At 37.4% G+C, this 10189-nt stretch overlaps 1 protein-coding gene across 3 annotated transcripts; it reads right to left on the bottom strand.

Annotated features, from left to right (window-relative positions):
* Positions 1-4668: 4668 nt before the first annotated feature.
* On the bottom strand, positions 4669-7713 carry LOC144988785 (uncharacterized). 3 transcript variants are annotated; one of them, XM_078939713.1, is made up of 6 exons: positions 7577-7713; positions 6712-6796; positions 6579-6620; positions 6390-6495; positions 6271-6302; positions 4669-5221 (listed from the first exon to the last, which is right to left on the bottom strand). In XM_078939713.1, the coding sequence occupies exons 3-6, from the start codon at positions 6582-6584 to the stop codon at positions 4916-4918; spliced, it is 450 nt and encodes a 149-aa protein (XP_078795839.1). In that variant the 5' UTR covers positions 6585-6620; positions 6712-6796; positions 7577-7713; the 3' UTR covers positions 4669-4915. The 3 variants fall into 3 exon arrangements, with proteins under 3 accessions (XP_078795839.1, XP_078795841.1, XP_078795840.1); XM_078939715.1 differs by having other exon boundaries at positions 7591-7705; XM_078939714.1 differs by having other exon boundaries at positions 7540-7667.
* Between the last annotated feature and the right edge of the window lie 2476 nt (positions 7714-10189).

Genomic DNA, 10189 nt, shown 5'->3' with positions numbered 1-10189 from the left:
GGGCTTTGTTTGTGTCATGATTGTTGCAAATATTTTAGCATGACTTATTCTGTGTGTTACTTTCTGATGTCCTTGTGTGTTTTGGTTGGAGGTTAAATTCCACGGTCAGATGGCTTGAATCAGTTGCTAACGAAGCAACGCTGAAACCTTTTAGGTGCCCCGGAGAAGAATGCACGTCCTGTTACTGGTTGTTCCTTCTTCATACTTGGAAAAACTATCAGTGGTTTGCAGGTTTAATATATCAGAGAGGAGCTCCTGTCACTGATATTTCATTAGTTTCAAATCAAAGAGACAAACCAAAATGATGTAATAAGGCACAATATGTACCTTTATAATGATTTAATAAGTCAAATATTAGAAACTGCAAATCAAAACACACTAAAATAATCAAATAGTTGTTATTGTCCTGAAAAATGTAACAAGAAAATTCAATTCAATTTTATTTCTATAGCATTATATTACAACGCAGTACAATAGTCGTCTCAATAGGCTGCATTCCGGTCAAATTTTAAAATCAATATCAAATTTGGTTATTTTTTAGTGCTAACTTTGTATTCAAAGTTAATAGAGATGTAATCTTTAAATTAAATTAAAAAAAATCAAAACAACTTTAATAGTTTTTAACAATATCATCTTTTAAAGTAAATTCCTCTGAAATACGTCAAATCTGCCTGCCAGATGTTTGCTGTTTGGGGGCCTTTTCATTCCCAGCCAAACGAGAAACAGCTTCAAAGAAGATTTGGAAAATATGCTCATATCTTCATGCAGAGACAATAAAAGCTCATCAGCTCTGGGCTCTACTTTAAGCTATGGGATAACATGAGGCTCACATATTTTCCCATGGAAGTGTTAATGCTGTTGCCATTAACCCTTGTGCTATCTTAGATGACCCCACCCTTACTTTGACGTGTTATCGCTACCATGACAAAGGTGGATAAAGGTGGAAAGATTTCATGTAATCCATGGACACCAGTGAAGATCACAAATCATTGAAGAAAAAAGGTTCAGCGCACTGTCTAGCGGGTCTAGATGACCCAACTCCCAATGGTAAAGTGCCTAGGATAGCACAAGGGTTACACAGCAAGAAGACAAACATTACTATCAATACAGCAATAGAAAACAAAGTTTATTTCAAGCCCAACCCAGTTTTAATGAGTTAGAAACATTTAGATGTAGAAGTTCTTCCCTGGGCTTCAAATTTTAAATGTCTTTCTAAAAGATGTTTACAAAATTTCTTTAAAAATGTTGATTTATTTGGGCACAAAATGTGTCAAAAAAGTGTGAAAGTTTTGAAACATATTTCTGATGGATAATAAAGACATTTCAATTTAATGTTGATATATTGTGGAAAAGGACAAGTATCCCCCAAGAATCCCCTGTTCACAAAAAAACCCTTGACGTTTATCCTGTAGTATTGAATATACTTGAGTATAAGTATAACAAGTATACAATAGACCATGAACATGTTGTGTAGGAAATATACTAACTGAATACTGCATTTTGTGGTACAAACACCAAATTTGACATGGATGTACCTCAGGATTCCCACTTTCAGAAAAGCACACTTGCCACAAGAAAAGTCCAAAATGGCGTCCAGTTTTAAAGATAGCGGCCTTTCGCTTAATTGTTACAAAATATGATATTTGTAGTTGCCCCAGCCTCAACAATATCTTAATGGACAAAATGCAGTCTTCAAATTTGAGGGGTACTACAAAATACTATTATCCCTTGTGCTATCTTAGATGACCCCACCCTTACATTGACGTGTTCTCCCTACCATGACAAAGGGGGATAAAGGTGGAAAGATTTTATGTAATCCATGGACACCAGTGAAGATCACAACTCATTGAAGAAAAAAAGGTTCAGAGCACTGTCTAGTGGGTCTAGATGACCCAACTCCCCACGTTAAAGTGCCTAGGATATCACAAGGGTTACACAGAGTATATTATGGCTATATATTAATCTTTGATGCTCTTCTGATATCCTAAGGTATATGCAAAATGCCCGATTGCAGTGTTTCCCCCATTTATCGCTGGAGTTACGTTCTAAAAGTAACCCAGATAGATTCAATCTGCAAACTAGGATTAGAGATGTTTTAAGGTTGTAAAAGTCCTCACTACACACTTTATAGACTTTTCTCAGACAAACATTTTCACACTTTTCTCTACAGGCTATGGTCCTTGTCTATTGTTTTTTTTTTAATAGTTTTGAGTTTTTGTGTGTATAAATTCCCAGCTTATTTTTAAGCCTGGGTTTGTTTGTGAGAATTTTTGAGTCGTAGTGGTATTTAATTTGTTCATCCTTTTACAAGCCCCTAGACAGGGGTGTAACAACTTAGCTTATACGAAAAGTGACCGTGTATTGGACATTTACTTTTTACTTTCTATGTATTTTAAACTTAATATGTTCCAACTTAGTCTGAAGAAGTATTCAGTTACTTCTTACACGAAATACACATGGTATTCTGGTATACTTGCTATACTTATACTCAAGTAATAACACAAACTTCAGGTGGATTACATCTATCTACAGATGGAGATTTGGTGCCGCCAATGAGCGCTCAGATCCCTTTGTGAGAGTTTTTTTTTTTTACAGTGCTGCAGGTTAACTCAATCTCCAAGACACTTTGGGTTTGATCTAATCAGGCTTTTTGCTCACGCCTCCATGCTGTCACTCTGCCATCTGAATCAAGGCTTTGTCCACCAGAGAGAAGAAAAATAATGCAATTCTCCCTATGTTAGGCAAAAAAATACGAGCCCATAAACTGTGTGTGAACTCCAACTGGCTGAATAAAAAAATGTCCTTTCAGAAACACGCTGTGGTCCCCTGACTGGGGATTCCTGCTCAACAGCAGTTAAACTTTTCACCCTTTTCCTCTTAGACATGGATTCCAGTCACTGTCAGACAGAATTTATTCACGTCACATCGATCAGCAACACTTAATGCCGTCTCTCAATTAGAGTTGCACAGGTCCATATGGGAAAAGGCGGAGCGCTCAAATGAAAGGAAGATGAAAGAGTTTTCTGAGAAAAACTCGAAAAAAACAACATATATCTTAAATTGCAATTGTTAGCTGGGTCTGCGCTGGGAGAGAAGAAGAAACTGTTTTGGAGAGTCAGAACTACGGATACTTTTGGCTGCCATCATGACATGAAATATTTGATCTTTGCTTTGGTCACATCTGTATTATCTGTATTTTCACATCTGTATTAGCTCATATAATTGGATAATAGCTGGTGTCGGGGTTGCCTAGTGTTCATTCATATTCATTATTATTATTAATATGCTTGTTTTAAAAGTGTAACCACTCTTTTCTACCTGTAACTTCTTGATTTCAGTGACTGAGGCAACTACCCAACAAATGATGCTTTTTTTGTAAAACAATTGATTGTATCTTTTTGTCTTTCAGCGACCAAATGATGCACTATTTTCTTATTTTGTTATTATTTAGTTTTAACAAATGATGCCTTGACCTAAGAGCATCTGTCTGTCTGTCTGTCTGTCTGTCTGTCTGTCTGTCTGTCTGTCTGTCTGTCTGTCTGTCTGTCTGTCTGTCTGTCTGTCTGTCTATACAATGTGACACAGACATAATAAATCTGTAGTGGAAAATTTCTGTTTTCTGTTGCAGTTATAAACAGTTTGTTCCTCTTGCGTTAACTAAAAGAAAAAAGTGAAGCTAGAGAATGAAGACTATACAACCCATAGAACTGGTTCAGAATCATTTTCATCAGATCATACATCATACATGTGAGAGGCCCCACTGCAGATTAGAGGAGCAGACACATGGGGGGATAGGTTGTGGAGGTGGATGCCAGGCTCTCATGATGTGGGGGGAGGCTGTTTGCAGGATGTGTTGTGGATTCTTTCTGGGCAGATGGTGACGTATCAGCTAACGTTCTTGGGTTCAACGTAACGGAAGACCACTGACCAGGTGAATTCTTCACCCTCCTATCTTAATTTACAGTACATATTGATCAATACATTGTATAAATCCCTGGGAAGGGAAAGAAACTGCACTCTTATCTTTGTGTTCCTGCTGTGAGCCCTGTTTGAATAGCAGGCATTCAGGGAAATTGATTGAGCCTGGATATCTGTATTAGAAATATTGTTAGGGTAATAAATCTTTGGCTTGAATTGGAAAATCCCCGACTGTGCGTTTTCATTCCAACAGAATCCCCACGCTTCAAGAGCCAGAGTTCATCTGTTGAGCCTTTCTGCTTCCTGACCGCCTCACGTCTCTGTCATGTCATCTCGGAAATTTCCATTGTGGTCTGGGGGAAGGGTAGACAGGAAAGTGGTCTTTTTTTCCTTTCATAATATATTCAATAATAAATTTTAGGCCTGATTTTTTTTACATTTTTATCTAAACTTAAATCATATCCAAATCACTGTAAATCACAACGCATTTAATGTTTCCAAAATGGGGTAAAGTTGGTTTTGTACTTTTTGATATTAAATCACACTGAGGGGGGGAATGCTGCATGGAAAACAAAGACAACTCGTTCTGTATTGACTCACACAAGAGCTGGCGTTTTTTCCATTTAAAGGAAACAATAACTCGAAATAGAAACATGAGTAAGACAGAAAGAAAAAGTGACGAATTGTTTAAAAAATGACTAGGAAATGCGTTGGTGGGAGTCGCGTTAAACAAAAAAATTTACACATTAGTTAAGAAAAACTGGTACATATGTTTACTTTCAAATAAATTTGATCTAATATACAGTAAAACATAGTCATTACACTATTCATCAATATGCATGCAAGAAATGTGTAAAGCTTACAATATATGTGTGCAAAAGTCGTCTTGTCTTGAAACTGGGGCACAGGAAATTTGCACACAACTCTGCTCTAAGCAGAACACAGTTCATGAGAGAACTAAGGAGCTCTAAGGAGAACTGTGTTCATGAGAGAACCATCACGAGCTTTCCTGGAAGTTTGTCACTTTGATTGCTGCGTATTCTGTTCTCTCGACTTGTGAGGCGGCAACAGGTTTTCCACTTCCTCTGATGGTGATGACAGAGTAGATCACTGTGTCTGACACTCTGGTTTTACCGTCACTGTTTGCAGCAGCGGGCTGATTCTCCGTGGGGCTGAAAGACACAGTGGTTGCTCTTGCAGAGTTTGAACAGTGAGCGTCATACAGAAGTGAGAAGCTGGAATGGAGGCCTGGAGGAGAGCTCATCTTTGGGAGGATTGGTATCATTTGATTTGACATCCCCTGCTGCAAAATAAGTACACAACTTAATTGTGTTAGTTCAAAACCCATTCCTATGAAAATTGTGTTTTTGGTGTTTTTAAAGTCAGACTCTGATCATTTCTGATCTATTTTTAAAGCATTCTTGGTGGTCTTTTAATTATGATTATGCAAGTTTAAGCCAAAATAAAAAATAAAAAAAACCTGTGTCGTTTTCTAGGACATAGTGTCTGCAGAGAGGCAAGAGATTATTAAAAATTCACCTCTGAGTTGTTTGGAACAGTTACTCAGGAGTAATCCTTCCCCATCATCCATCTGTTTACACTCTCCTGCTAGCTTACAGCCCCTTCCAACCTCAACATACCATTCATTACTGGTGCAACAAAAATGTTGAGCAATCCAGCCAAACAGTTTTGATCCAGATACCAGCTCAGACAAGGAAAACAAAGACATTAATAGATCTATTTGTCTGATTGTAGCACCTAAATAATAGCTACAAGCCATTTTAAACAGAATTTTTTGACTGATGCTTGAGGACAAATATTACAGAAATGAAGCTTAAAATTGCATTCAAATTGTTCTGAATTGTAACGTAGAAAATACGTCATGGAGAGCAGAGCTCCCTGCTTTGCTCCATTCTGATGCATCCACTTGCAGACAAATAGATCCATGAACGTCTTTATTTTAATTTTATTATTTTAAATTATTTTTTTTTATTTCTAAATGGAATCTGAATCAAAACTGTATGTCTGGATCACTCCACTGTTGCTCGCCATTTTTGTTGCACCGCTACTGTTTGGGTTTGTTTGGGGCTGTAAGCTAGCGGGAGAGAATGTGAACAGATGGGGAATGGGAAGGGAAGGGCTTACACTGCAAAACTCACACTTTTTTTTTGGCTAAAAATTGGTATTATCATCATTAAAAAAGCTAATGGGAAGACTTTTAAAATAGATCCAAAGATGATCAGACTGGAACTTTGTTTTGTTGGCCAGCATCGTATGAAAATAAAACTGGTTATCTTCTTCCTATTTCTTAAAACTAGAAAATTATCCAAAATCTGAGTGTTTTCATCTCACCTTTCTTTTTGCATGTATGCAGGTCTGTAGTCCTGTAAAAAACAAAAAAAAAAACATTCAATATTTCTTTGATCAGTTAAAAACTCAAAATATACTGCTGTACAGGTGAAGGATCTTACCGCCCCACGACCGGTAGCACAGGACTGTTATCAGTGTCAGAGAGATCAGCAGAACAACGATGCTGACACACATGGAAAAGTAAGCCAGCCAGGACCAGGAGTCAGTCTGGTGTAAAAAAAAAAAAAAAAAACCAGATCTGCAATCCCGAGCTGAATCAAACACATCTGAATGACGGAAAAAAGCTGTACCTTCATTGTTAAAGCTGTTCTCTTCGATGTCTTGGGGCATGTCTTTGGAAAACAAAAAGCAGTCTCAGTTAACATGAACACTGTGGTATCATACATGAATATCTGGATATTTGGGGTAAAATATACTGCATACCTGAGAGTGAGAAATTGTTGGGATGTCTGACAGTTCTACAGCTGTTTTTCACATCTGATTAAGCCGTCATCATGAAGGAAACATGCTTAAAAATCAAACATGACAGTTTTTTTTTCCTTTGTGTAATTCTCTAATTGACTTTTAACAGCTGCAATATTTAGCATCTGTCCACAATGTTAGGACAGCTGATCATTCTACAAGACACAAGTAAAAGCCTGTAAATAGTACAGAGTTTATTTTTCCACTTCCACAACATTTCAGAACACTAGTAGTAGTAGTCATATGATGAGCATCAGAAATCTATACCTGATCTACAGGCTGGCTACCCTCGATAAAAGCATATGTTGTCATTTAACATATCAATAACTACATGTTAACATACGACAAAGAGGAAAACAGAAAATCCTTATGTCATAAAAGTTCATTTTGGTTGACATTATGGTCCATAAAACACTTTATCCTTTTTGACATGAAGGTCTACAGTTAAAGACTTTTTGTTTTATGCTGAATCAAAACAGTTATGGAAAAAGTTAAAAAACTTGTGTTTTGTATGTTTTTTTTCTTTCCAGTAGTATTGATGGTCACAGTTTACCATGTTTATATGTGGTGAACTTTCATAACAATATTTTACTATATTTTTTTCTATTTTTAATACTCTTGTTAAAATCCACCTAAATGCAAAATTGAACCAAGAATCTGTACAAACGGCTGCAGAACATTAAATATAAAATTATTTGAGGCAACATCAACACATTAGTGGTGAACTTCCTGCCCTCCAACAAAGGGCAAATCTACACATTTAAATCAAGTATTCATTAATTAACTCACTGATGTGTTTGCTTTCCCAAAGAACACAAACGATTACCTTCATCGCCTCACCAGACAGATGAATCTAAAGCACCGTTTCTGTTTATCCATTTGGCTTGATCTTATCTTCAGAAGGTTTTGAAATGAGCAACAACAGCAGCTTTTCTGGGTCTTAAGAAGTCAACCACCTCCGACGTCCCACATAATCTGTGCAGTCGTCATGCACACGTGTGTTTGTCTGTTTGTCATGAGAACATTTCCTGTATGCAAACCTCATTTCAGAGAGTGCTGTACTTTCACATGAGGGGCATGCAGAACGAAGCTTATGTTCTTGTTCAACAAAACTGAATCTCAAGCGTTTATTTGTTGCCAAGATACACGTATTGAAGTGATGCAGGGCCTTCAAGGCCTAAAAAATATCTGAATCATGTATTAGTCATATTTTGTCTATGCATACTCATTAAATCATTCCAAATAGTCTGTCCATTCCTTTTTATTTATTGTTTATTATAAATAAAATTAAGGATAAAATAGCCTTTCTGAGAATTTCTTTATTTAAATTGCTGTGAATCAGGAGCAGATTATAAAAGACTGTTTGAAAAAGCTGTGTTAGTGACACAGCTGCTACAGTCGGCAAGTCACAGGCTCCCTTTGCTCCATTCTGATGCATCCACTAGATCCATGTACGTCAGGGTTGTCAAACTCCAGACCTCAAAGGCTGGCCTCCTGCTGGTTTTCCAGAAATCCCTCCTGCTGCCGATTACCTGGATCAGGTGGGATTAACCAATAAGGAGCTTCTATGGATGGTTTGAAAAACATATTGGACCCTGATCCTGGAGGCCCGGATTCTGACATCCCTGATGTCCGTCTTTGCTTTCCTTGTCTGAGTTGGCATCTGGCTCAAAACTGTACGCCAGGATAGTTCCAGTACCGCTCTAATGAACTCTTGTAGCTCTGCAGAAACTATGTCCCAAAAAAACAACACAAGTTTTTAGCTGAAAACTGCATAAATATATTTCAAGCACCACTGGGGACGCTTTTAAAATAGATCAAAAGATAATTGAAGTGGGACTTGAAGACATGACCTCTCATGTTATAGGTCTAAGTGCTGTAGATCTAACAGGTCTAAGTGGTTTTGGGTTGTTGAAAGTTCTCTTGTTCTTAGCTGGAGTGAGGGAGACGGTCATTAGCCCTCCTAGTCTACCCCTCTGGGTTGAATTAGTTCATTCTGTTTCCAGAGACGGTTGTGGACGGAGAGAAGACTGAACCCAAGTCCAGCATTTCTATTGGGAGAAGGTTTGTCTTTTATAAAAAACTCACACTAACATGCACACTTAGAGGCAATTCAGAGTGTTGTATATCAGCGCAAAGCTGCTTTTCTCTATTCAGAATCAGCTGGAATCAGATTAATTTCAGAAACATTTGAAGAGTTACGGTAGATGAAAGTTTACAGGGAGCCTATCTCAGTTACTCTTGGGCGAAGGCAGTGTACACCCTGAAGGGTGCGGTAGTCCATCGCAAGGCCCGTAGAAACACAAAGGTTCACACCAACTTTAAAAAAAAAGCTTGGAGGAAACTAAGATGAAATATCCAAAGGGGAGGAAATCAAATGACTTTTTTTAATAATTAGTAGATGCAGATGCTGTTTGTCAAGTTGTTTTTATTTTGTTCTTTTCCTTCCTGTTGGGAAACCAGTAGCTGAAGCCTTTATGCCTCGCTGTTTTCTCCGAGTCAGATTGGATCAACAGCCCCATCTGGTGCTTGAAGTCAGGGGCAGCCATTGCATAGAAACCTGAACAGGATCTTTCAAACAGGATCTTTCTTAGATTGTTAACCTCAAGAGGAATTCCAGTTGATTTCTTTTTCATTTAAAAAGAAAATCCCAGAAAGAGTTATATTAGTTTCCTTGGACAGACACTTTTTTTTTTACCAACCTAAATCATCATAAAGGTTTATTCCTTTTTCTGAATTAGAAACAGAGGTGCTGCTAAAAGCTACTTCATCTCTGCTCTAGAGCTTCCTCAAGTGTTTTCTAAACTGTTGTGTTATTTTCTAAAGGGCAGAAACCACTGGTACAGTGCAAGAAGAAACATGGGCCGAATAAAAATTGCACACAATTACAAAATGTTTAATTCCTTTTTCCCCCCAAATGTATTTATTTTTTGTTTTTTATTTAATATTTTATTTTATTTTTTATGGATGAGTCCAAATTCAAACATAATATAATATGCAGTGAAATGTATATTTTACATTAGTGAAATGTAACTTGTCACAGGACGCTGCTGTTTTCACAAGTTACTTGTAGGTGTGATGTTGTCATTTTGTCATTCATCGCCTTAATTCTGCTCGCACTTTACTCATGTGTTGCTTGGTTTTATTACTTTTTTTTTTTTTAAAACAACCCCAAGTCTGTTTTTTACTTTAAGATGTTGCAGAATTTCAGAGGGTTTCTTTTTTGGTAAAAGCTTTATGACGGGGGCTTGAAGATCTAACTTTTTTAACAGTGTGCCTGCACAGTGGTGTAGTAGTTGGTGCTCTTGTTTGCATGTATGGGTTTTCTCCAGGCACTTCCTCCTGTAGTCCAAAAACATGCCTCACAGGGTTTATTAATAATTCTAAGGTGTCTCTTAGGTGTGCATGTGATTGTGTGGCCCTGGAACAGACCGGCACT

This window comes from Oryzias latipes, chromosome 21 (assembly GCF_053564925.1).
Source record: "Oryzias latipes strain Hd-rR chromosome 21, Olatipes_Hd-rR_3.1".
NCBI classification, from domain to species: Eukaryota; Metazoa; Chordata; class Actinopteri; order Beloniformes; family Adrianichthyidae; genus Oryzias; species Oryzias latipes.
The sequence above is the reverse complement of the archived record's forward strand: the minus strand, read 5'-3'. Positions and strand labels throughout refer to the sequence as shown.

Coding starts and splice junctions, on each gene's coding strand:
- LOC144988785 (XM_078939713.1), bottom strand. Junction 6,303..6,389: donor GTGCTACCGGTCGTGGGGCG/GTAAGATCCTTC, acceptor TGTTTTTTACAG/GACTACAGACCTGCATACAT. Junction 5,222..6,270: donor GCATACATGCAAAAAGAAAG/GTGAGATGAAAA, acceptor CTTATTTTGCAG/CAGGGGATGTCAAATCAAAT.